The sequence below is a fragment of the Lithobates pipiens genome, unplaced genomic scaffold (assembly GCF_037356315.1).
Source record: "Lithobates pipiens isolate NorthernLeopardFrog02 unplaced genomic scaffold, aLitPip1_a1.2 Scaffold_11, whole genome shotgun sequence".
In the NCBI taxonomy this organism is placed as follows: domain Eukaryota; kingdom Metazoa; phylum Chordata; class Amphibia; order Anura; family Ranidae; genus Lithobates; species Lithobates pipiens.
Window position 1 is genome coordinate 20275132 of NW_027507696.1, and position 27473 is coordinate 20302604.

The 27473-nt window shown below is 42.8% G+C and overlaps 1 protein-coding gene across 1 annotated transcript; it reads right to left on the reverse strand.

Annotated features, from left to right (window-relative positions):
- Positions 1–763: 763 nt before the first annotated feature.
- On the reverse strand, positions 764–27473 carry PSME2 (proteasome activator subunit 2). The gene is made up of 11 exons (XM_077469536.1): positions 27244–27473; positions 15336–15368; positions 13889–13951; positions 13279–13365; positions 8038–8074; positions 6638–6735; positions 6486–6554; positions 6222–6289; positions 4300–4354; positions 4066–4152; positions 764–949 (listed from the first exon to the last, which is right to left on the reverse strand). Exons 1-11 carry the CDS (start codon positions 27289–27291, stop codon positions 869–871), a joined length of 726 nt encoding a protein of 241 aa, XP_077325662.1. The 5' UTR covers positions 27292–27473; the 3' UTR covers positions 764–868.

A 27473-nucleotide genomic window follows, 5' to 3' on the forward strand; every position in this document is an offset into this window, starting at 1 on the left:
CATGATAACGACCCCAAACATGCCTCCAAAGGTGACCACTGCCTTGCTAAAGAAGCCGAGGGTAAAGGTGATGGACTGGCCAAGCACGTCTCCAGATCTAAACCCTATGGAGCATCTATGTGGCATCCTCAAATGGAAGATGGAGGAGCGCAAGGTCTCTAACATCTACCAGCTCCGTGATGTCATCATGGAAGTGTGAAAGAGGACTCCAGTGGCAACCTGTGATGCTCTGGTGAACTCCATGCCCAAGAGAGTTAAGGCAGTGCTAGGAAATAATGGTGGCCACACAAAATATTGACAACACTTTTGACACAATTTGGATTTGTTACCAGCGGTTTAGACTTTAATTAATTAATGGCTGTGTAGAGTTATTTTAAGGGGACGGCAAGCTGTACACTCTCTACTTTACATTGTAGCAAAGTGTAATTTCTTCAGTGTTGTCATGTGAAAAGATATATTAAAATATTTACCAAAAATGTGAGGGGTGTACTCACTTTTTTTTATGTAATAAATTTTAGGTTTGATCATATTAAAGAGAAAAATGTGTACAAAGACTCTACACAATATGTCATTTCATATATATATATATATATATATATATATATATATATATATATATATATATATATATATATACATACATACATACACACACACACACACACACACACACACACACACACACACACACACACACACACACACACACACACAGTAATTCAGTGTATACCACATATGAAATAATTATATTTCAAAAGAAATGTCACAGTCTTCTGAAGCTCATTTTATTGTATTTCTTTACAGTGTACAAGTAGGAAACAGAACATTCTGGGAGAATGTAGTACGTAGGAGGCATCCTGGATTAAGGTCAATACATTGGGCTTTTCTCCTCTCCTTTAGGGTTTGAGATTTTCTCAAAGTTTTTGTAAATAATATCAAAAATTTCAACCTGAAACAGAAAAAAATATTTGTATTTTCTGCAACAAAAAGGTGTTTAGAAACAGTACTTGATTATTTTACATATCACCTAAATTAAACCCACAAGTGGTTGGCATTTAAAGTGAAAGGCAAACATATTTAAATAATCTGTAGCTATCCATTACAGTAATCATTGTGCAATACCTTTTAAACGATTGCTCTTTAGTCAGTATGCCTGACAGTGTTTTTTTCACTGTCAGGGCAATAAGACTGTGGGACTCTCTTCCACAATTGAGGGTGGCATTGGGGAGTATGGATATTTTTAAAAGACTCCTGGATGTGTAATTTAAAGAACACAACATACAGGGATATGGAAAATAATTATAGACGCTGACACACGTGCACCCACACAGGTTGAACAGGATGGACTATTGTCTTTATTCAACCTTACCTACTATGAAACTATGAAACATATCAGACTGTAAATTTCAGGTAGCAGTTTCTATGGGCTGTAGTGGTGGGATCCATTAAAATGTTGGTGATTATGACACATCTAGTACCACCACAGTTGATGCAAGATTACAAAAAAAATAAAACCTTTAAGATGTGAGCTTATTAGGGAGGAGTTAATACATTTTAGTTTGAATGATTGCATGCAGAAAGTTCTGAAAGTTTGCATGGTTAGATAACTTGGTAGTGACATAGGATGCATAATAGTGATGACGTTTTGAAATATAACATTATCATTAGAGTATGCCACCAGCACCTCTGTGTCTCTCCCCATATCCGCAAAGCTTAACCAACAGCACAAACCCCTCTTGTTTTAAGGCCTACAAAGCAAATCCACCCCACCTCTTGCCATGTGGTTAAGTTACATTTTTACAACTCAGTGATCCATGGCTTGTTGGTCAGTTCTTTTTGAAAAAGGACAGAGAAATTATGACATCTGATTTTAGAACTAATTATCATGTGAAGGTTCTTAATCCATACACCAAAGAGTTTTCTACTTAAAGTAGACCTGTCCGAAACCTTGGCAATTCTGTCAGCATATGATGATAAATACATAGGCTTACCATCAGTGAAAACCACATATCAAAATGATCAACAGACACACAGTTAAAGGCAGCTGATGTAGCTTTTCCTGTAAACATTGAGTTTGGCCTGACCCTCCTATCTCCTAAATCAAGGAGGCTGCCCGTCATTAGAGCACCAATATGAGGCTTAGAAGGATTCTTCACAGGTTTTGACTAGGTCTTTGTTCCTGTACTTAGACATAAGCCAAATCAGAGATAGATAGCAGATAGAAATCTTTTTTATATTGATTTTTCAGATAGAAAAAAAGTTGCCACATACTCCTAGTGAGCAAACTCAAGCACTTGTGCAAAACAAAGAACACAAACACTCATACTACTAACAGAAGCTGTACTTAAAAAGGGGCTTATATACCAGTTTACGGCACCATGTGAAATGTTATGCTCCGTACACATGAGCGGATTTTCCATCAGAAAAAACTTGGATGGTTTTTCCGACAGAATTCTGCTCAAGCTTGGCTTACATACACATGGTCACACAAAAGTTCTCTGAACTTTCGACCGTCAAGAATGCGGTGACGTACAACACTACGATGAGCCGAGAAAATTAAGTTCAATGCTTCCAAGCATGCGTCAAATTGTTTCCGAGCATGCATAGGAATTTTGCGCATCAGAATTTGTACAGACGATCTGAATTTCCAATTGGAACTTTTTCCGACTGAAAAATAGAGAACCTGCTCTTAGTCTTTTGCTGGCTGGAATTCTGGCAGCAAAAGTCTGATGGAGCATACACACAGTCGGAATTTCTGACCAAAAGCTCACATCAGAAATTCTGCCAGCAAAAGTCGGATCATGTTTATGGGGCTTAAGTGTGCAGCCTCCTGTGAAAGGAAAGACCAGGGTAACTGAGAAGGTAGGGACAATGGAAAAAGCACACAACAACTCTTAACAGGTATTAGGGGATTGGGTTCACAGCCGTTAATGGGTCCTCAAGCCAGCATGCCCACTCTTTGTCAAATTTTCTTTTGCAACCCTGGTTTTTGTAAGTATCCCGGTATAGATAGAGGCTCGAGTTAACCAAGCATTTCCATAAAATAACAGAGGGGAGATATATATATTAAACCACTCACTTCACATTCCAGTACTTAAAAGGAGTTGTAAACCCTCATTTAAAAAAAAACAAACATGTCATACTTACCTCCACTGTGCAGTTCGTTTTGCACAGAGTTGCCCTGATCCATGTCTTCTGGGGTCCCTCAGTGGCGCTGGTGGCTCCTCCCTGCATCAACTGTCCACGTTGGAGAAGGCACTCCTAAGCTGGACACCCGTGCGGGCCCGCTCCCCCGGCGCTGCATCATTGGATTTGATTGACAGCAGTGGGAGCCAATGGCTGCAGTGCTATCAATCTATCCAATCAGGACATGAGACACCAGCTAGAGCTAGTGTGCTCGTTCCCAGCTGGAAGATGACAGCGTTCAGGTAAGTAATATGAGGGGGGGCTTAATGCATTAAGGTGAAAAACCATGAGGGTTTACAATCCCTTTAAGGCTACATTCAAATGGCTGTAACACAGCCATAAACATTTTACTGATCATTAGGCAAGGAACAACAGTTTCTGCATCAATGATCAGTAAATAAATACATTTTTAATCGAAAAAGTGTTTATCATGTTAGAAATTCAGAGCTGTCCTTTGTCCACTTCCTGTGTTATCCCAAGGAGTCTAATAATTAGCCCCTCCAGTTGTTACTTTGGACTACAGAAAATCAATGTGCATTTCTGGCAAATCAACAGCAGGGTCTTTAAAATGTATGAAATAATGGGAACTGGCCATGTTTTGTAGAGGTGTATTGATTACTTGTTTTTTTTTTGTGCAGTTAAAAAGTAAAAAAAAGTACTTAAATGGGCCCCATGCCCTTTAGCCTGCTGGCGTTCAAAGGAAACACTGTTCTTGTTTCATACGGCAACTAAACACTATTTACCTTTTATTCTTCCAGTACAGGACTGGTGAGAACACAAGCCAGAATCTAAGTAATTGTCATCAGTAACAACAAAGGTGCTTTGATAAATATGTAAGTAATGAATCAGAGCCTCTTATTAGAAAAATATGAAACTCACGTAGATATTTCTCACTTCAATGAGAGCTAATCTTAGCTCTACAAAGGCACCTTCATCTTTGTCATGGACCAGGGCTCTGTAGTCCATCTAGAAATAAAAAAAAAAGAAAAAAGAAAAGAAAATGAGAGGCAGAAGAAAAATAATACAAGGAATAAAAATGATTCAGAATGACAGAAATACTATGTAAAATAAAGGAAAACAGGAGAGCAAAGTCTGAAATATATAGTCTCTCACCACATGAGTTTCCTTTGAAGCTTTAGCAACAGCATCTCCTCGTTCTGTGAAATACCTAAAAGGGGCAAAACAGTAGACATGTTTTTCCTTTATTTATATTTTTCTAATGGATAAATTTAGGGAATGGTTTATATATATATATATATATATATATATATATATATATATATATATATATATATATATATATATATATATATATATATATATATATATATTATTATTATTATTATTTATTTATTTTTTTCTTAGGCCGCGTACACACGCGGGGACTGTTCGCTCAACTTTGTCCGCTGAACAGTGTTTCGGCGGACAGTCCGCTCGTGTGTGGGCTTTCAGCGGACAGTCTGACGAACAAAGTTTTTCGGAAATTCCGAAAAACTGTCCGCTGAAACTTGGTTTGAGCGGACAGTCCGCCCGTGTGTAGGCTTGTTCGTCAAACTAAGTCTCGCGCATGCTCAGAAAGAATTTACACGCCGAAGGTTGCATTGCAGTGTATAGGACGTCGTTTTCTAGTCCCGTCGTACGTGCCGTTCACGTCATCGCGCACGGTTTCAGCGGGCTCTTCGTTCGTCGTGTGTGGGCAAGTCCGTCCATGCTAATTTTGAGCGGACTGTCCGCTGAAACTGTTTGACGGACAAAGTTGAGCGAACAGTCCCAGCGTGTGTACGCGGCCTCACTGCTGGATTTTGTAGTCTATAAACAGTTAGTAATGTACTAAAAACAACCCTTTTCTTTTGCCAAGCATACTAAAACCCACCACCATCGGATATACCGACTATTCAGCTTCCAAACAACATATTCAATGATCAACTGTCTCTAGGTCCCAGTTATACTGGGTGCTGCCATCTTGACACACAGCACAAAGTAATTGAATTTAGTCAAAAGGTACAATCATGTGTCACAGCTCTACCAACTAACAAAATAAGCCAGGTATCATTTTGGGTTAAATGGCCTTAAAATGATATATAATGACAAAACTATCTACCCCCCCCCCCCTCAATTTTGGATAAATCCCTATTCTACCATGTAAAATGATTTTCATGGTTAAAACCACTGTTTTTTAGTCTTTTAGTTTCATATCTTGGTCCCATTCGATGTGTAGACACGACGGGAAGTGAGATTTAATTTCTCCAAAGTGAGGAGAATGCTGCCTTAGATAGTTGTCCCTGGAACATGTGACCCCATTGGAAGATTTCCCATCTATTTTTGTTCTAGGGACTCAAAACTCTGACATTTCACTCACTTTTAATACAGTGGCATTGGTCACCAGGAAAAGTAGAACAAATCTCCCTAGCAGGGACATCAACAATAATAAAAACCCGATATAGATTCGAACCCCTCACAACTCTATTCAAAACAAAAAATTAACAAAAAAATGGCTTTAGATCCCACAGTGGATATTGAATTTAATATGTAGAAACATACACAACAAAGTCATCCGAAAAGGTGTTATTTTACATTCTAATACTGAAGCCATTATTGTTCATGCTTCTAAGCCCTAGTGCTTTCACACTGGAGCGGTGCGCTTGCAGGGCATTAAAAAAAACTCCTGCAAGCAGCATCTTTGGAGTGGTGAAGGAGTGGTGTATACACCGCTCCTGCCCTTTGAAATCAATGCAGCGCTTTGTGGTGGTTTTAACCCTTTCTCGGCCAATAGCAGGGGGAGGTAAAAGCGCCCCGCTAGTGGGCGAATAGCAGCGTTTTACTGCCGATGCACCCACTACCCCAGAGTGAAAGGGGCCTTATGGAAAATTTCTAACTTCAGCTTTCTTTTGGCAAGCAGTTATACCAGTGGGTCTAGTTCTGCTTTAAGCAACTGCCACCTGCACCTTTTCAAGCACTTATGGTAAAGGATGAAAGACTAGCAGGTTATAAAATGTCAAATCAAGTTTTATAGGATATATTTAGGATATACTTACTTGTTGATGTTAGTCTGAGTGGTTTCTACTTTGGTTTTTATGGCTGTAACACGTTCCAAGACTTTTTCCTTATATGTTTAAAGAAGGGAATAACATGTAAGAAAGTCTGTTAAATGACCAGGTATTTGTAGATGTTTTCAGTAAAAAAAAAATGATTGTTGAATAACACATTTTATCTATATGTCATTGCTATGAACTTCCACCTTTTAAACTGCCAACATAAAATAAAGCACTCTGTATAAGAATATACAAGCAATTGCATACCTGTACTGAAACTCCAAAGTCATTTCCATCCTCAATTTTTGGAATGACATGATGGATCCAAGTGATAATCTAAAAGAAATAAACTGCTGATATCAGGTTTTTGTCATTTGCATTCACTTTTCACGGGCCACTGATTTCTATCACAGCCTTACCAGTGCACATCCCTCACGCAGAGTCCTTATCTCCGGTAGGACAGTGTTCAGGATTTTATGAATCTTTTCATTTTCCTTCAAGAATCCACATTTAGGAGCTGTGTAAACCCGGAAAATGAAAGTCAGTATAGCAAACATATCTGCAGTCAACCCAAATGCATTATTTTTGTTTAAGGTGGAACCTGGTAAGGGAAGTCAGATCCTCGCCTCTTAGACCCCTTTCACACTGGGACGCTTTGCAGGCGCTACAGAGCTAAAAATATTGCCTGCAAAGTGCCCTGAAACAGCCGCTCGTGTCTCTCCAATGTGAAAGCCTGAGGGCTTTCACACTGGAGCGGTGCGCTGGCAGGACAGTAAAAAAAAGTCCTGCTAGCAGCATCTTTGGAGTGGTGTGTATACCGCTCCTCCACTGCTCCTGCCCATTGCAATCAACGGGGCAGCGTGGCTACACTGCCGGCAAAGTGCTGCTGCAGTATAGCTGTTTTTATTTTAACCCTTTTTCGGCCGCTAGAGTGGGTTAAAAGAGCCCCGCTAGTGGCCGAATACCCCCGCAAATACGACGGTAAGGCGCCACTAAAAATATTAGCGCTTCACCGTCAACGCCCCTTTGTGAAAGGGGCCTTATAGGTCTAATGTTTTGTGTCTTGCATCTAATTAGCAGTTGTGTGGTAAAAGACAGTAGATGTGTTAGAACATCTTGAGCCAGTCATAGATGCTTCGAATTCCAGCTGGTTCAGCAGAAACCAGCCGAGATTCGAAACCATGAATGGGCAGGCTGAATGTACCCAAGTTGATTGATAGATCAGCCTGCCAAATTTTGCATGCAATTATTGCTAGCAGCTGTTATAGCCCCTAGAAATAATCAGTGTGTTCTCCCGACTGAGAGGGCTTCCCCCGCCAGGAGAACACAATGGCTCCTTGGGAGGGATCCCCCTGTCAACACTGTCTGTATTGATGGGGGAATCAAGCAAAATGTTTTCCTGCAGGAAATACATTTGCCCTGTCTATGGCCGGCCTTAGTAGCAAAATGATATGTGCAAAACTGACCAAAAGTGCCCACAAAAAAATCTTTTTTTAAGTGTAATTTCACTCAAACGATTGCTTCCATTTAGTGGGTGGATCTTGGTGGGCAGATGTGCAGACCCAGGAACAGAGATGAGCAAATCTGCCAAAGTTCAGTTCGCCATGGTTTCAGGGAATGCTTCAAAATTTGAAACCATGGTTGGCGTCAACAAAACCTCATGCCTACCCAAGAACTCAAGTACATAGATATCATTGAACTGCTGAGTGAAATAAGAAACTGTGAAGAGATATACTCCTCCAGTATTTAGCAAACACCAAATAAGGTGTGTACAGATCCTTTAATACAAAACTAGAAAGACAGAAGGGACATATGTTACCTTTCTTTTCTTCTTTATCGGTTTCCATTTTAGAATCCTGAAAAGAAAATATACTTTGTTCAAGTGTTTAAAAAAAAATATAAGACATAATTTAACAGAAGCTTCAGCATGGCCGTAATAAAGTAATAAGCATTACCAACATAGGTTTGTACCCAGGTTTATGTCTAAGTATTAAAATTAAAATATTTTGGTTTGAGTGAGGAAAGGTTAGAACTTCCATCAGATTTTCATTGCAGTTTGTTTCCCCACTGGGGAGATTTTTCTTAAATTGTTTTTATCACAATGGGGCTTTGTTGTGGAGTGGAAGAAATGACTGGAGAAACCTTCCACTGGGAATGCATGCTCCGGTGACAGTGGAGTTGATTTACTAAAACTGGAGAGTGCAAATTCTGGTGCAGCTCTGCAAAGAAACCAATCAGCTACCATTTTTTTTGTCAAAACTTAAACCCAGGTTCACATTGAGGGCAGGTTTGAAATCGTGCAAGTTCAGCTTAACTTGCACGATTTCAAACCAGCAATGCAGTCCATTTTCGAAGGCAATTTGACAGACATCTGTGCGGGTTCATGCACAGATGTCTACAAATCGTCCCTGAAGTCACCAAAAGTAGTACAGGAACCACTTTTAGGAATTGGTGTTGCACCGATTCGGACGGTGCCATTCCAGCAATAGATTTGATACGTGAATCGCATTTTAACCACTTACCGACCAGCGCATGCCGATGTACGTCCTATTTTTGAAGAGGGATATCTCGGTAACGGCAGCAGCTGCTGCCACAACCGAGATATCCATCTCTTCAGGCGCCGGTCATCTGTACGATAACGGTGGTCTCCGCGGCGGATTCGCCGCGAGATCACCGCTGTCAGCAGGGGGAGAGGTGCCACCCCCCCTCCCGCACCTTCTGCTGCTTACCGGAGCCGTTGGTAGCAGCGGAGGCGATCGGGTCCTTTCGCTAGCTGGGTATGGAGACGAGTGAGGCTAAGATGGCCCCCACTCGTCTCTATACCATAGGAGGGCGGAAGCGACGTCAAAACGTCACTTCCGCCCATACCTCTTAAAGATATATTTTTTTTAAATGTCATTTTTTTCTTTTTTTTGCATTTTAGTCCAAATATGAAATCTGAGGACTTTTTGACCCCAGATCTCATATTTAACCACTTAACAACCGCCCATTGCCGATTAACGGCTTCAGGGCGGTTGTTTAACTCTGAGAGGCCGTTAATTAACGGCCTCCCAGAATTCTGCTCTCGCGCGCCCCCTGGGGCGCGCACACGAGAGCATCCGTGACCGCTGGGTCCAGTGGACCCGGCGCATCACGAATCACGGTAAACGGCCGCTCAATACCCTGCAATACTCTGCAACACTCTGCAACACCCTGCAACACCCTGCAACACTCTGCAACACCCTGCAACACCCTGCAACACTCTGCAACACCCTGCAACACTCTGCAACACTCTGCAACACCCCGCAATACCCTGCAATACTCTGCAACACTCTGCAATACTCTGCAATACTCTGCAACACTCTGCAACACCCGCCAATACCCTGCAACACTCTGCAATGCTCTGCAACACCCGCCAATACCCTGCAATGCTCTGCAACGCAGTACTCTGCAACGCCATACTCTGAGATACCCAGCCATACTCTGAGATACCCAGCCATAGTCGGTGATACCCTGCAATACCCAGCCATAGACATCCCCCCCCCCTCCCGCCGCCCTCCGCCCTCCGGTGCTTCTACCGAATCGCTAATACGATCAAAGCCAGAATCTTTTTTTTTTTTCAGGCTTCCCAGCTTAGAGGTGAGATGTGGGGTCTTATTGACCCCACATCTCACTGTAAAGAGGACCTGTCATGCCATATTATAAAAAAAAAAAAGTGATCAAAAAAATTATTTTTGGGGAAAAAAATGTCAAACTAAAATAAATAAAGTAAAATGAACAATAAAAAAAAATGTTTTTTTTTAAAGCGCCCCTGTCCCCATGTGCTCGCATGCAGAAGCGAACGCATACATAAGTCCCGCCCACATATGAAAACGGTGTTCAAACCACACATGTGAGGTATCGCTGCGAACGTTAGAGCGAGAGCAATAATTCTAGCCCTAGACCTCCTCTGTAACTCAAAACATATAACCAGTAAAAAAAATTAAATCGTCGCCTATGGGGATTTTTAAGTAGCGACATTTGGCGCCATTCCACGAGCGTGTGCAATTTTGAAGAGTGACATATTAGGTATCTATTTACTCAGCGTAACTTCATCTTTCACATTATGCAAAAATTGGGCTAACTTTACTGTGTTTTTTTTTTTTTAAGCACAAAACTGTTTTTTTTCCAAAAAAAAGCATTCGAAAAATGACTGCGCAAATACCGTGCGAGATTCTCCAGGGTGTTTGCTAAAAAACATATATAATGTTTTGGAGTTCTATGTAATTTTCTAGCAAATAAATGATGATTTTTACATGTAGGAGAGAAATGTCAGAATTGTCCTGGGTGCTCCAGAACACCTGATGGCGCTCCATGCATGTTGGGCCTCTGTATGTGGCCACACTGTGTAAAAGTCTCACACATGTGGTATCGCCATACTCGGGAGTAATAGCAGAATGTGTTTTGGGGTGTAATTTGTGGTATGCATATGCTGTGTGTGAGAAATAAACTGATAATATGACAATTTTGTGAAAAAAAAAAAAAAGTAAAAAGAATCTTGATTTTGCAAAGAATTGTGGGAAAAAATGACAACTTCAAAAAACTCATCATGCCTCTTACTAAATACCTTGGAATGTCTTCTTTCCAAAAAGGGGTCATTTGGGGGGTATTTGTACTTTTCTGGCATGTTAGGGTCTCAAGAATTGAAATAGGCCGTCAGTACTTCAGGTGTGATCAATTTTCAGATATTGGCACCATAGCTTGTGGACTCTATAACTTTCACAAAGACCAAATAATATCCACCAATTTGTACTTATTTTTACCAAAGATATGTAGTGGTATAAATTTTGGCCAAAATTTATGAAGAAAAAATTACTAATCTGCTAAATTTTCTAACAGAAACAAAGAAAAATTCATTTTTTTACAGAATTTTCGGTATTTTTTCTTTTATAGCACAAAAAATAAAAAACCCAGCGGTGATTAAATACCACCAAAAGAAAGCTCTATTTGTGTGAAAAAAGGACAAAAATTTCATATAGGTCCAGTGTTGCATGACTGAGTAATTGTCATTCAAAATGCGAGAGCACCGAAAGCTGAAAATTGGTCTGGTTATTAAGGGTGTTTAAGTGCCCAGTGGTCAAGTGGTTAAGAGGACCTGTCATGCTTTTTTCTATTACAAGGGATGTTTACATTCCTTGTAATAGGAATAAAAGTGATACATTTTTTTTTTTTTAAAAACAGTGTAAAAATAAATAAAATCAATTAAAATAAATAAGAAAAAAAAAGGTTTTTAAAAACACCCCGTCACGACGAGCTTGCGCACAGAAGCGAGCGCATACCTGAGTAGCGCCCGCATATGAAAACGGTGGTCAAACCACACATGTGAGGTATCGCCGCGATCGGTAGAGCAAGAGCAATAATTCTAGCCCTAGACCTTCTCTGTAACGCAAAAAATGCAACCTGTAGAATTTTTTAAATGTCGCTTATGGAGATTTTTGAGGCTAAAAGTTTGACACCATTCCACGAGCGGGCGCAATTTTGAAGCGTGACATGTTGGGTATCAATTTACTCGGCGTACCATTATCTTTCACAATATAAAAAAAAAAATTAATTTTACTGATGTTTTATTTTTTTATTCAAAAAAGTGAATTTTTTCCCAAAAAAGTGCGTTTGTAAGACCGCTGCGCAAATACGGTGTGAAAAAAAGTATTTCAATGACCGCCATTTTATTCTCTAGGGTGTTAGAAAAAAAAACAATATAAAATGTTTAGGGGTTCTAAGTAATTTTCTAGCAAAAAAAAATGTTTTAAACATGTAAACACCAAATCTGAAAAAGAGGCCTGATCCTTAAGTGGTTAAAATGGCCCGATGTGAACGTGGCCTTAATCCCTTACCGCCGAGCGTACGCAGATGTGCGTACTCGGCTTTCAGGGGGTATATACCGGGATGATGCCCACAGCTGCAGGTATCATCCCTGTACCGTTTTTCAGAGCAGGCGATTGGCTTTCCAGCAATAACAACCGATGTGGCTATAAGCCGCTCGGCTGTTATGCCGGAGGAGCGATAGGGGATGCCCCCCCCGCTGCTCTTACCGGGGCTCCTGTTCAATCGGGAGCCCCGATCGAACATCCGCTGCATCTGGCGGCTAGGGTGAGACTAGCTTGAAGCCGTAAGCAGCTTCATTCCAGTCTCCTAATAGTAAACACGGAAGCAATGTCATGACGTCACTTCCCGTTTATTCGGCTGCCAATGGCGCCAGTTTTTTTAAAAAAAATACAGTATTCAGAATCGCCGAAAAACGGCAATCTGAATACTTTGAAGTGTAAAGGAGGGATCCTCTGTAACTCTAACCTGGTAACCGGAAAAAAAATGTAAAGCGTCGCCTATTGAGATTTTTAGGTACCATAGTTTGTCGTCATTCCACGAGTGCGTGCAATTATAAAGCGAGACATGTTTGGTATCTATTTACTAGGCGTAACATTATCTTTCACATTATGCCAAAAAATTGGGCTAATTTACTGTTTTGTTTTTTTAAAATTCATGAAAGCGTCCCTTTTCCCAAAAAGTTGCGTTTAAAACACAGCTGCACAAATACCGTGTGACATAAAATATTGCAACAAACGCCATTTTATTCTCTAGAGTCTCTGCTAAAAATATATATATATATATATATATATATATATATATATATATATATATATATATATATATATATATAATGTTTGGGGGTTCCAAGTAATTTTCGAGCAAAAAATTTGGATTTTATCTTGTAAACACCAAATGTCAAAAATAGGCTTAGTCATGAAAGGGTTTTAATGAAGAAGCTGAAATTAGAAGCTGATTGGCTACCATGCACAGCTGCAACAGATTTTGCACACTACAGTTTTAAGTAAATCAACACCATTAAAAGGCAATTTTTTAAAATTATTTTTTATTATTTTTTCTTGTTGTATCTTAGGGACTGGAAATCTCCCCTTGCAAGTGTCTCCTTACTGACTCTAACCAAAACTAAAAGTTTGGAAGGTCTGCAGCCCAATGGCCAACTGAAGGAGCATACCAGCTTAGGTTTTCCCTTTATTTTTTACTCTTTTATGTCTCTCACCTCAGATTCTTGAGAAGGAGGGTCAGGAATAGGAATATTCAACTCAGCATGAAGTGAAGTCAGATCCTTGACATTGAAGAGGTCACTCTGAGAGAGGAGAAAATGATCAAGTCACCTGGACTGCAACTTTATAAAGTTCATATATTTGAGACAACCTGTAAGTAAGTTAACCCAAATATGATTTAATATTTATAGGTGGAAACTAGTGAAAGAATTTCCCCCGACTTGCTTATACCTCTTGAGGCCTATGATTCTGCTCCCATCCACCCTGGATGCTGTCATTCACTTCTGGGTGTAATATAGAATGAATTCAAAACAAAGCAGAATCATCCCTTCATAATGGTAATTAGACCCAAGAACTCACGGGTACAGATGTTACCACAATTTCAATAGATAAAAAAATGTAATATTTTGTCACCAAAATCTCAAATATATATTCAGATGAACTCCCAATGATATTATGGTGTAAACATATTGAGAAAAATACTTTTAGACTGTTAAAAGTTGGATTTAGAAGTCAAAATGCAAAGCTTTTTCTGTTTATTGCACACACGCAAACAATGTAAAGCGACAATGAACCCCAATTCATTTTGCAGTTCATTATTTATACCTTCAACAGACTATCCAAGTAGTGAATTTTCTCTGGGACAAAATCAGATAAGAACTTTTGGACCTGCAGAGAGAAGAAAAGTTATGAGCATCACAACATAATTCTAGTGGATAATATTAACTTTATTTTTTGCTTCATAGAGCTCTGTGACAATGCTATGTCAATGTTTATCCTATTGCTGTGTATATATAAGTGTGGCTTCAGGAGTGACATTTTAAAAAGGCAAAACAACACAAACAGTACTGAGCATTAACATGCAAAAAGCTTATTTGATCATATGTTACCGTAATGCACAAGTGAAAAGTCAGTCTTTAACTTTTTAGGGCTAATTAATTTACAGGCTTATAATAACCTATTATATTTGTTAAATCATTGAAGAAAGATGTGTCAAAAAACATAACCCTCATCCACTAAAGCTGTGCTGGTCAATATTTGACATGGGGGCCCCCCTGAGATCAGGCCGCAGGCATCCAACAGTAGATGGTTAGTGGCAGCTGGTGCTGTCTAATTTGTGGGGGGGGGAGTAAACGAGACACCCGTTGCCATCCTCTGGTTTGTTGCTCATCCGTCCCCCCACCAACCCCGCACTTACCCCATCTAGCAGCTTCGGTTCCTTCCTGCGTCTCCTCCTCCTCCTCCTCCATGGCGGTAGCTTTACCCTGCGTCTCCGACTTCACATCGGCTTTGTCCTCGGTGGCCAATATGATCGCTTCTCCTCTTAACCGGGTCTTAAGACCCGCGTCCTGATTAATAATATGCTATTGTCACACAACTGGGTGGGCACAGGGCGCAGGGCTCTGCACCCCAAGCTGATCCTTTTTTGAAGCCGATTAGAGCCTCTGGCTATAATCACATGCTTCTAAGGAAAAAAAACCCATTGGAATCCATGTGTCCGATGCCTTGCATGTAGATTAGTGGCTGGGCACATGGATTAGGGTGGTGGAGCCCATTCACCCCTAATGGATGAGCTGCCACTGGTCAGAGACTACAGCATGCCATAGAAGTGGTTTGAGAATGGAGACAAGCTTCAGCAGACACTAATAGACTGCAGACACATTACATGAAGCTGATCACTATTACAGCCAACAAATCAACACTTCCACATTTGTATCCCCTTAAAATTATGTGTCTCCCATGTAATATATATTACAAAAAGAAAAAAAAAATATAAAAAGAGGAAAGGGATAGACAACACAGAAAATGTAAGATGAAAGAAATAAGCCAAGTAATTGAATTACTAGAAACCAGTCTAAAGAATATTTCTCCTTTACTGGCCTGAGTACACACCTAAGCACAGACTGCAGTCTGCAGGGGCCCTGAAGCCTGCACAATATGTATCAAAAGACAGCATACGGCCTCCATGCTGCAGGCTGGGCCCCAGGGCTCCATAGCCTTACTCGTGGCATATAATAAATTAAAATGAACTTGACATCACTGTTAAAGTTACCTGCTTGTAAAGGTTTGTGCAGAATCCATCCACCTGTAAAATAGAAATGAAAGATATTTATTCTGTGGTACTGGGCTCTTTTATTTAAAAAAAAATTATATTAGACAACCAGAGGGTTACCTACTACCTAAAAACATTTTACATGGCCCTGTGTTAAAAGTTCATGGCAATGGTGGGGCTGCATTCATGGCAATGGTGGGGCTGCGTTCATGGCAATTGTGAGGCTGCATTCATGGCAATGGTGGAGCTGCATTCATGGCAATTGTGGGGCTGCGTCCATGGCAATTGTGGGGCTGCATTCATGGCAATGGTGGGGCTGCGTTCATGGCAATGGTGGGGCTGCAGATGAGCACTGATCCTTATATTGCTTCACGTTTTTTTATTTACAATTTACATTTTTTTCCTAAAACTTCCCTCTTAAAGTGAAGGTGCGTGTTATACGCCGATAAATACGGTATATCCAAATAACATGCCCAAGCTCATCCTTAGTCCGGAGCGGCGCTCGGGGATTCATTGGGGGCCACAAAAGATATATATAAAGCAAAATCGTCCGAGTTCATCCTTAGACTCTTCACCACACACAGCAACAAGGGCAAGATAATTCTTGTTGGGCAGTGTATTAGTTAATTTGCATAAACATTTTAATGGTTCAAAGAATGTCAGGCAAAATGTTCGGCCCTGACGCATGTTCACTTCATCAAATATGGCCCTCTTTGAAAAACGTTTGGACACCCCTGGTTTCGGTTGACTGTTATTCTAAATGCATACTCCTCTAAGCACAATTTGATTAAAGTGGTTATAAAGGTAGTTTTGTTACCCTAATGCATTCTCTATATTAAAGAGTAACTCCAATTTTGTTGTGGAAAAAATTTTTTTTCCCCTCTGGGTGATCTATGTAAATTGCAAGGATTTTAACAAACTTTGTTGCAGATTCCTACCTTTTGTTATTCTGGAGATTGTTTTCACTCCCTGTCCTAGACACAACAGGAAAAGTCAAGAAATGCACTTTTAGTTGTCTCTAGAATATGGCCGGCCATAGACTAAGCAAATTTCTTTCCTACAATCATCAACACAGATAGTGCTGACTGGGGAATACCTCTCATGAGGAGTCATTGTGCTCACCTGGCAGGGGGTAGGGAGTCCCACCAGGAGAACACAGACACTTGCGATAATCGCATGTAAGGCTGGGTTCACACTAGTGCGAATTGGATGCTGGTATGTCGCATCCAATTTGCATAGCAAGAGATTGTGACTGGCTCTCTATGTAGCCGGTACACACATCTCCGCAGCAGCTCCGGAGTGAATTGCACAAGAGTCCTGTGTGTCTTTTGGTCCATTTCAGGTCTAAATTCAGCCCAAAATTCAGGCTGAAAACTGACCTGAAATGGTGAATGGAGACACACCGGACTCCTGCTGTGGTGTGCTGTGCCGTGCTGCAGTGTGAACCCAGCTTTAAATCCGGCAGGCTGGTTGTACCCAGCTTGATTGATTGACTTGGTACATTCAGCCTGCCTATTCATGGTTTGAATCTTGACAGGTTTGTGCTGAACCAGCCAAGATTCAAACTGTCTATGGCAGGCTTTAGTGTCCCTAGGATACATGGGGTGAAGAAAAAACTGACAGAGATTCTAACTCTGCCCTTCTCAATCCAAAATGAATAAAAAAAATATATATTGGCTTCAGATGCACTTAGCCAGGTACAGAGTGAATTTGATATGTATATGTATTTATATGCACCTCTTTCAGATAAATTACACAACCGTGTATACACAAGCCCTTCCTTTCCTATGGACTCATTCACACCCCAATGTGCATACAAACACACAGTAAACACATGAGCAACAACATTAATATGCGTTTTTTTTTATTCTGTTGCCCTGTATTTTACTGGGCGCTGATCAAAATTTTTATATGCAGTATTTTTCTGTACAGGCCACACCAAGTGTCAACAAGGAGACAGCAGAACTAATGGGGGTCAAGTCCCTCAGCTTTCCCATCAGGTTCCACCCACTATCAGTGTTGGCTGCTAGAAGTATGATAATACCCAGTGGCGGCCGGTGCTCCTATTTTTGGGGAGGGCAGCAAACAAACCATCCAAGCCCCCCCCCCCAGTGGGTGGTACTTATGTGGTCGGGCTCTGGCACGCGTGTTGGCGGTGTTGCAGTGCAGAGAGATCACTCCGATGAGGACGGCCATCTCTTGGATCTCCCCGTAAATCCTCCCTGGTACCGGCAAATGTGGTTGCTTCTCCTCTCGGCCAATCGGATCTTAAGACCCGCTTCCTGATTGGCCGGAAGGAAAAGCAGGAAGACAATAACGAATATTAATTCGCTGTTGTCACACAAGAGCATCAGGCTCTAATCATGTGCTTAAAAGAACAAAACAAAAAAAAACACCATTGGAATCAATGCATCCGGTGCCCTGCATTTAGATTAAGGGCCGGCGCATGTATTAGGGAAGCAGCGCCCCAGCACTGATAATAGCACAAGGAAAGAAAACAAATTAAAGTTGAAAAAAAATTATGCAATCCTTTAAAAAATAGGTATTTATTTTCTGAGCGTTTGACTCTTGAAATTCTAGAGTAACATATTTAGAGATATACAGTATTATTATTATCATACAGGATTTATATAGCGCCAACAGATTGTGCAGCGCTTTACAACATGGGGGCAAACAGTACAGTTACAATACAATTCAACACAGGAGGGATCAGAAGGCCCTGCCCATTAGAGCTTACAGTCTAGAAGGGAGGTTCAACTGGAACAAAAGGTAACAGCTATGGAGGATGATCAAATGGAGAAAATGAAAATAAAGTTGTTAGGTGTGAGTAGGATGGGGTTCTCTGAAAAGGAGGGTTTTCAGGGATCGTCTAAAAGCTAATAGAGTAGAAGATAATCGGACAGATTGGGGTAAGGAGTGCCATAGGATTGGAGAGGCTCTGGAAAAGTCCTGGAGGAGCGCATGGGAGGAGGTGATGAGGGAGCTAGAGAGCAGGAGGTCTTCAGAAGAATGAAGAGAATGATTAAGTTGGTATTTTGAGACTAGGTCAGTGATGTAGCTGGGGGCAGAGTTGTGGATGACTTTGTAAGTACTTGTTAGTATTTTGAATTTAATTTGTTAGGTGAGCGGAAGCCAGTGGAGGGATTGACAGAGAGGAGCAGCAGACACAGAGCGATTGGTAAGGTGGATGAGTCCGGCAGCAGCATTCATGGCGAATTGAAGGGGGGATAGACTATGTTGAGGTAAGCCAGTGGGAAGGGACTTGTAGTAGTCGAGGCAAGAGATGGCCAGGGAGTGAATTAAGAGCTTTGTTGTGTCATTGGTTAGAAAGGGGCATATTTTGGAGATGTTGCAGGGGTTGAAGCGGCAAAATTTGGACAGTGATTGTACGTGGGGCTTAAAGGAGAGTTCAGAGTCCAGGATTACACCTAGGATCTTGGCATCTAGGAATGGGCTTATAATTGTGCCATTGATTTCGATAGAAAGATCAGGGGAAGAGGTACGAGGGGGAGGAAAAATTATAAGTTGGGTTTTAGATTTAGTTTGAAGAAGTGGTGTGACAGCCATACTGATATTTCGGATAGTAAATCAGTGATACGCTAGGAGACTGAAGGAGTGAGCTGGGGGGTAGAGAAATTGATTTGAGTGTCATCAGTGTAGAGATGGTATTGGAGGCCATGGGAGGCTTTCAGCTGACCCTAGGAGGAGGTGTAGATTGAAAATAGGAGAGGTCCAAGAACAGAACCTTGGGGGACCCCAACAGAGAAAAAAAGAGGGGAGGAGGAAGTAGAATTGTAAGTAACGCTAAAGGTGCGGTTGGATAAGTAGGAAGCGAACCAGCGAAGAGTACAGTCACGGAGACCAGAAGCGTGGAGTTGTTTTGAGGAGGAGGGGTGGCCAACCATATAAAATGCAGCAGAGAGGTCCAGGAGTAGGAGTACAGAATAGTGCTCATTGGTTTTGGCCGTTAGTAGATCGTTTGTTAGTTTTAGAAGAGCATTTTCTGTGGAGTGTTGAGGACGAAATGCAGACTTAAGGGGATCAAGATCAGCAAGGTGGTTGCTCAGTCGGTTGTGGACCAGACGTTCAAGGAGTTTGGATAAGAAGGGAGCAAGGAGATGGGGCGTAGGTTGGTAAGATTGGATGGGACCAGTGAGGGCTTTTTAAGTATGAGGCTGCATGTGCATGTGCATGTTTTAGGGAGTTGGGGAAGATGCCAGAAGAGAGGGAGAGGGAGAGATTGAAGATGGGGGTTAGAGAGTGTAGAATAGAGCCAGAGGGTGAACTTAGTATTTGCGAAGGAACAGGATCATGTAAGATGGTAAGATGGGCGTTAGCAAGTGGTTTAGCAACCTCGTCTATAGTGGTGGGGTTGAAAGAGGAAAGTAATGACTGTACAGTATTTGATGTATTGTAAACAAATAGTTACTATATATATATATTAGAGCTGCCACGACGCGTCGACGTAATCGACTACGTCGACTAAGAAAATGCGTCGACGTGCGTGCAGGGCGTCGATGCGTCACAGTGGGGGCAGTGCTTAGCATTTACCGCTCCCCTCCGTGCCGCCGTCCCCCTCTCTTCTCCCCCTCCGTGCCGCCGTCCCCCTCTCTTCTCCCCCTCCGTGCCGCCGTCCCTAGGGGTGCAATGGATCGGCACCGATCCGTGCGCACATGCCGCGATCCGCAGGGCGCTCCGCGGTCTCGGCCTTAGGAGAGGCCGCGGCTTCGGCCTAGCTCCGAAGCGGCGGCCATCTTTCTACACCCAGGTGTTTACAATGTGATCGCTCCGATGGAGCGATCACTTGTAAACAAACCGGCGTCATGACCGGCATCATGACATGACGGTTTCTCTCTCCCCTCGCTGTACTGATCTGTGCAGTGGAGGGGAGAGGTCGGATGGATGCAGCCATCCCTCCATACCCTGCCAATGCAATACTCTGCCCTGCCCTACCATGCCATGCTCTACTCTGCCCTGCCCTACCATGCCATGCAATACTCTGCCCTGCCCTACCATGCCATGCTCTACTTTGCCCTGCCATGCCATGCTCTACTCTGCCCTGCCATGCCATGCTCTACTCTGCCCTGCCCTGCCATGCCATGCTCTACTCTGCCCTGCCATGCCATGCTCTACCCTGCCCTGCCATGCCATGCTCTACTCTGCCCTGCCCTGCCATGCTCTACTCTGCCCTGCCATGCTCTACTCTGCCCTGCCCTGCCATGCTCTACTCTGCCCTGCCCTGGCATGCTCTACTCTGCCCTGCCATGCCATGCTCTACTCTGCCCTGCCATGCCATGCTCTACTCTGCCCTGCCATGCCATGCTATACTCTGCCCTGCCCTGCCATACCCTACCCTACCCTGCCCTGCCATACCCTGCCCTGCCCTGCCCTGCCATACCCTGCCCTGCCCTGCCATACCCTGCCCTGCCATAACCTGCCCTGCCATACCCTGCCCTGCCATACCCTACCCTACCCTGCCATACCCTACCCTGCCATACTCTACCCTGCCCTGCCATACCCTACCCTACCCTGCCCTGCCATACCCTACCCTGCCCTGCCATACCCTGCCCTGCCATACCCTACCCTGCCCTGCCATACCCTACCCTGCCCTGCCATACTCTACCCTGCCCTGCCCTGCCATACCCTACCCTGCCCTGCCATACCCTACCCTGCCCTGCCATACCCTACCCTGCCCTGCCATACTCTACCCTGCCCTGCCATACTCTACCCTGCCCTGCCCTGCCATACTCTACCCTGCCCTGCCATACTCTACTCTGCTATACTCTGCTCTGCCCTGCTATACTCTGCTCTGCCCTGCTATGCCCTGCCCTGCTATAACCTGCTATACCCTGCTATACTCTGCCCTGCAATACTATACTATACTCTGCCCTGCCCTGCAATACTATGCTATGCTATACTCTGCCCTGCCCTGCAATGCTCTGCCCTGCCCTGCCCTGCAATGCCCTGCCCTGCAATGCCCTGCCCTGCAATTCCCTGCCCTGCAATGCCCTGCCCTACAATGCCCTGCCCTACAATGCCCTGCCCTGCCCTGCAAAACTCTACCATGCCCTGCCCTGCAATGCCCTGCCCTGCCCTGCAATGCTCTGCCCTGCCATGCAATGCCCTGCCCTGCCATGCAATGCCCTGCAATGCAATGCCCTGCCATGCAATGCCCTGCAATGCAATGCCCTGCCCTGCCCTGCAATGCCCGCCAATACTCTGCCCTGCAATTCCCTGCCCTGCAATGTAATGCCCGCCAATACTCTGCCCTGCAATGCAATGCCCGCCAATACTCTGCCCTGCAATGCAATGCCCGCCAATACTCTGCCCTGCAATGCAATGCCCGCCAATACTCTGCCATACAATACTCTCAAGGTTATCCAAAGGATGAATTAGCTAATCAAAAAAAAAACACTAGATTCATTAAAAAATAAAAATAAAAAAAATAATCGGATAGTCGTTGACTAATCGAAGAAATAATCAATAGATTAGTCGACAGACAAATTAATCGTTAGTTGCAGCTCTAATATATATATATATATATATATATATATATACATATATGTGTGTGTTCTTTACAAACAATGCATGTAAAGCAGCTTTAAGGCATGAAGAATTATGAAGAATGCAAAATGTCTGATATAGATAAATGGAATCAGTCACCCCTGCAGCAATGCAGGCAGAACTGAAACTAAACTGGCAAGAACTAAGAGCAATGACTCTGCAAAGATCAGTTGTGTGCATACACAGGGCCATGTTCAAATGGCCTATTTATTTTTTTACTTCCTAATGTAGCCATCTCTATTAAGTTGGCCTGATATTTTACAATCTGATTGTACAATCTCTTTAGATCTAATTGTCGTTGGATCTACACAACTACGTATGTAATATGAGGGCCAAGCTAAACTGTACATTCAGCTTGTATCCAGTCAGACAGGCCTCAGGGCCAGTTCACATCACACGCAGCGTGGGAAACCCACATTCCGTGCTCATTTCCCGAACCTCGTTTAAAATGCATTATGCTTATGATCTGCAGTGGGTGTTAGTGTTAACTTAATGACACCCCAAATGCAGGTCGCAGACCCACTGCACCCGGATTGCATGTGAATTGCACAGACACGCACATCGCTTTCCCATGCAATTCAGTGTGAACCTGCCCTTAGTATTACATAGTTGATGGTAGATCAGATTGTAATGTGTATTGCCATCTGTACATGGAATCTTGTTTATATTCGGTCTCCTCTCTGCCTGAATGTGTTTAAAGTTGAATTCCAGACAAACACCTGAATGCACAGGATTTTATATATATATATATATATATATATATATATATATCAAAGTAAGTACACCCCTCACATTTTTGTAAATATTTTATTGTATCTTTTCATGTGACTTTTCATGTGACAACAGTGAAGAAATAACACTTTGCTACAATGTAAAGTAGTGAGTGCACGGCTTGTATAAGGCCCCTTTCACACATGCGGACAGGGACAGTATGTCCGTATTTCATCCATCGGTTTGCGGATGAAATACGGGTTTCCCCAAAGCACCAACCCCCCATGTTGAGGGCAGGCGGCCTGGTACGGTTCAGGAGGGGGGCTGGGTGCTCGAATGAGGGTTTGGTATGGACCTTGGGGGGACCCCCAAGCCGTTTTTCGGGGGTTTTTGGGGGTTACCCTTAAAACCCATACCAGGCGCCGGGGCTCGCAAGGTGTCAATCTCGACGATGGAGGCGGTGAGATTGACTTCCTTATCTATTCCCGTCATACCTGAAGTCATATTCAAAATGAACAGACTTTAGTCCGTGTGTGGGCAAGTCCATTCATTTGGAAAGTCCGGCGTACCTCCGCCCAAAGTCCGGCGGAAAAGTCAGTTCATGTGTGGGCAAGTCTGCTCGCTTGGAAAGTCCGGCAGACCTCCACTGGAAAGTCCGGCGGATAGTCCGATCGTGTGTATGGGGCATTAGAATTAACACTAGTGCAATGCCAGACATTGAATGTGATTCACACCTCATTGCCGTGCACATCACATGCGATGTCTGTGAGATACGATTTCAGCCATACAAACTGTATGGATGAAATTGCATCACATTCGCACCAAAATGGTGTAGGACCCTTTTTTGGTCCGCTCTGGAATCGGATTGCATGGGTGTGCACACCAATGCGATCCGATTCCTGCACCATTTTACAGTTCGCACTGTGATCTGCGAACCGATCTGGGGGCGTCGTTAACTTTACATTGACAACTGCAGCGGTTCGCAGATCTCAGTCTGAACCACTGTGCGATTCAGGTGCGATGCAGGAAACCGCACTGGAGCCGCAGGATTCCTGCATCGCATTAGCGTGAACCAGGCCTTAGATTAATTTTAAAAAAGAATGTATTCTATTCTGATAAGTTGTTCTGGATGATTTTATTCTTTACTGAATAAGGCTGAATATACACACAGATGATGAAAAACAACAGCAAAAATAAAAACACATACAATCTATACACAGAATATCATTAATCTATGTGGTTAGTACTTCTTCGATCAATCTGAGTTCTCCAATAACAAATTTTATTGTATAATGTGAATCAAACTGCACATACAGTAACATGGCAGATTGCATATAAATGTTGCTTTGTACTTGTCAGTATTTTAACTTACACGGCAGGTCTGCCAGCTTAGCATTTTAATGACTGACCTTTGAATTGCACAGGTTCAGGGAACAACCCAATGCAGGCAAGAATATGAATGCAAAACATTTGTATATTAGATATGTCAGTACCAAGTCTTTTTCTTAAAGCGGAGATCCACCCAAAAGGGGAAAGGAGGGAAGGAGCGGGTACCTGGTTTTGAGAGTTGGGACCCCCTCCTTCCCCTACGGTCTTCTGGGACACATCACAGGTCCCAGAAGACTACAGGACCAGTCTCAAGGCGTGACTTGCACATGTGCATTAGGAAACAGGCTGATTGAAGAATCGGGTGAGGACATTGCTGGATCCCTGGACAGGTAAGTGTCCTAATATTAAAAGTCAGCAGCTACAGTATTTGTAGCTGCTGACTTTTACTTTTTTCTGAATGAGCCTGGAGCTCCTCTTTAGCCTGACCACTATACAAACTCTGTGCAATTTCCTTCAGGCTGGCTTCACGCTATACAATTTGATTGGTACAATTTCAGTACAATCTCCTTTAGATTTACAAAAGCTATATAATAAGAGAACAAACCAAAACAATTATTTTGCATCCAGTCAGGCAGTCCCTTGTACTATATTGTTGATGGTAGATCTAAAGGGCATTGTTCATCAGATTGTGCTGTGTATGGGCACCTTTAGGCCCCGTTCACACCTGAGTGATTTTCTGCTTGATGCTCTAAAATGCTCATCAAGCCAAATCCCTTTCATTTCAATAGCCCCTGTTCACATCTGAGCATTCGGTCGCCTGAAGCAAAACGTCTGAAGCTTAAAAAAGTACATGACCTTTTTGGCAGATTACAAGCGTTTTTGGCCCCATAGACTTCAATAGAAACACCTGACTTGAGCGTTTTACGAGCATTTTGTTGCTTGTTTTTGGCTAAAACAGCAGCTCACCACCCCTAATTTCCCCTCCCTCCCCTCCCCTAGTGCTTTCTGTTGGCTAAACAAAAAACGCTTGAAGCTGTAAAACACTTGTAATAGGCTTCTAAATCGCTTTAAAAAGGTTTGTAAAAATCTGGAAAAAAGCTTAAAAAAACACCCAAAAAACGCCAGTAAATCACTATGCTCAGCTGTAAATGGAGCCTTATGCCCTTTACACACGACCGGTTTTCCCATCGGAATAAACTCTGAAGGTTTTTCAGATGGAATTCCGCTGAAATTGTCTTGCATACACACAATCACACCAAATTCCGACCGTCAAGAATGCGGTGACGTACAGCACGTACAATGGGACTAGAAAAAGGAAGTTCAATAGCCAGTAGTCAATAGCTTCCATCTCATACTTGCTTCAGAGCATGCGTCATTTTTGGTCTGTCTGAACAGCATGCAATGACCAGTTTTCCTGATAGGAATTGGTTCCGTCTGAAAAATTTAGAACATGTTCTCTTTCTAGGTCCATCAGAATTTTCAATGTAAAAAGTCAGATGAGGCATACAGACGATCGGAATATACGATGAAATGCTCCCGTCTGACATTTTGCTCGTGTGTACACGACATTAGAGTAATATGAAGACAGACCTAATGTATTTAATTGATAGCAAATCAGGAAGGCTCTCGCACTACATAGTTGATGATAGATCCAAAGATAGATGATAGTTTTAAAGAGGATTGTACAATCAGATTGTATAGTGTGTGGTCACAAGCTTTATTGGCAGGGATGAGCTCGGGCATGTGGATTCTAGCATGAACCTGCAGTGATCCTGCCAGGAAGATGTCACTGTGGACTGCTAATCATAAGCAGCCAAGGCATTTCCCACCCTGCAGTTGCGCGTAGAGACGCAGTCTGCAGTGACAACTTCCTGGCGGGAAAACCCAGGCAGGGTTTGGACTAGTATCGGAACACGCCTGAGCTTATCCATACTTAATGGTAACTGAATAACTTGCACATGGATTATAAGGCTACTTTCACACTGGGGCTGCGCCAGTGGTAAAGCTGCGCTTTATCGCCATTTTAGTGGCGCTTCTTGGCTGCGAGCGGGATCTTTTAATCCCTGCTAGCGGTCGAAGAAAGGGTTAAAGGGTTAAAATCGCACATGTTGCGCCGCTTCGATGCACTTTTCAGGTGCTTCAGAAGCGCTGCCCGTGCATTCCAATGGGCAGGGGCAGTTTAGGAGCAGTGTATACAGCGCTTCCAAACCACACCAAAGATGCTGCTTGCAGGACTTTTTGTAACGTCCTGCAAGCGCACCTCCCCAGTGTGAAAGCACTCGGCTTTCACACTGGGGTGGATTGGGAGGCGGTTTTCAGGCGCTTTACAGATGCTATTTTTATCGCTAAAACTCCTGAAAAAACACCTTCAGTGTGAAAGTAGCCTTATGCCAGATACACACGATCGGATTTTCCGACAACAAAACCGTGGATTTTTTTCCGAAAGATGTTGGCTCAAACTTTTCTTGCATACACACAGTCACAGAAACATTGGCCAAAAATTCCAAACGTGAGAACGCGTGACGTACCACACGTATGACAAGCCAAGAAAAAGGAAGTTCAATAGCCAGTGCGGCTCCTTCTGCTTGAATCAGACCTAGTGTACACCTGCTCTCAAACATTTATGTGCAGAAATTCCGACAGCAAATGTTCGATGGAGCATACACACGGTCGGACTTTCTGACAACAAGCTCACATCGAACATTTCCCGCCGGAAAGTCCGATCGTGTGTACGCAGCATTAAGATTCTGCTTAGATATCACGTAGTATTCCTTGTCATTGTCTTGTCTCCTGTGCCTTTAGGCTGATTATTCTGCGTTGTATTGATTGAATTTTTTCATAACTTCTGTATATCGGGATTTATTGTTTATCTGTTTGACATTCTTTATTGTTACGGTACTTTCTTAACCCTCAATAAAATGTCGCCGAAAAAAAAAATGGCCGTGCTTAAAGGGATGAGTCGGCAAACCTGTTCCTCTCAAAATATGAAGTATATGTAGATTACTTTTTATGACATTACTTTGTAGATAGGTTTCTTTAGGCATTGCCAGGTGTGGAAAGCCCCGAAAATACCAGTCATTGTACAATCAGCCTTAATCTAGGCCTGCTTTATGTACTTAATGCACGGCAACTTCCTGATCTAAGTACTGGGCCTGAAAGGGTCTGCATACATCACAACCGATAGGTGAAATAGAACATTTCCAGGGCACTATTTCTTTAAAACTCCTAAATCTCTTCTGTTTAGATAAGTTCTAAAAGCTCCCACTCTACTGCTGGCCTAAAATCTGCATTAACACACACTTACCTTTTCCTTGTTGGCAGGACTGATCTTCAGAGTACACGCTTTAGACATGTTTGCAGGTCTTCTAAGGCCTCTTGCTTGTCCCTGTACCTGGACTGTCCTATGGTCACTTCTTCCACCAAGATCTCTTTTGTATTCTTTTGTTTTTGTGTCTTTGGGCCTTTCCTACACTCGTCTGACCTGCCTTTTCTTCCTCGGTCTGAGATACTTTCAGTTTCTCTTTAAATGAACCG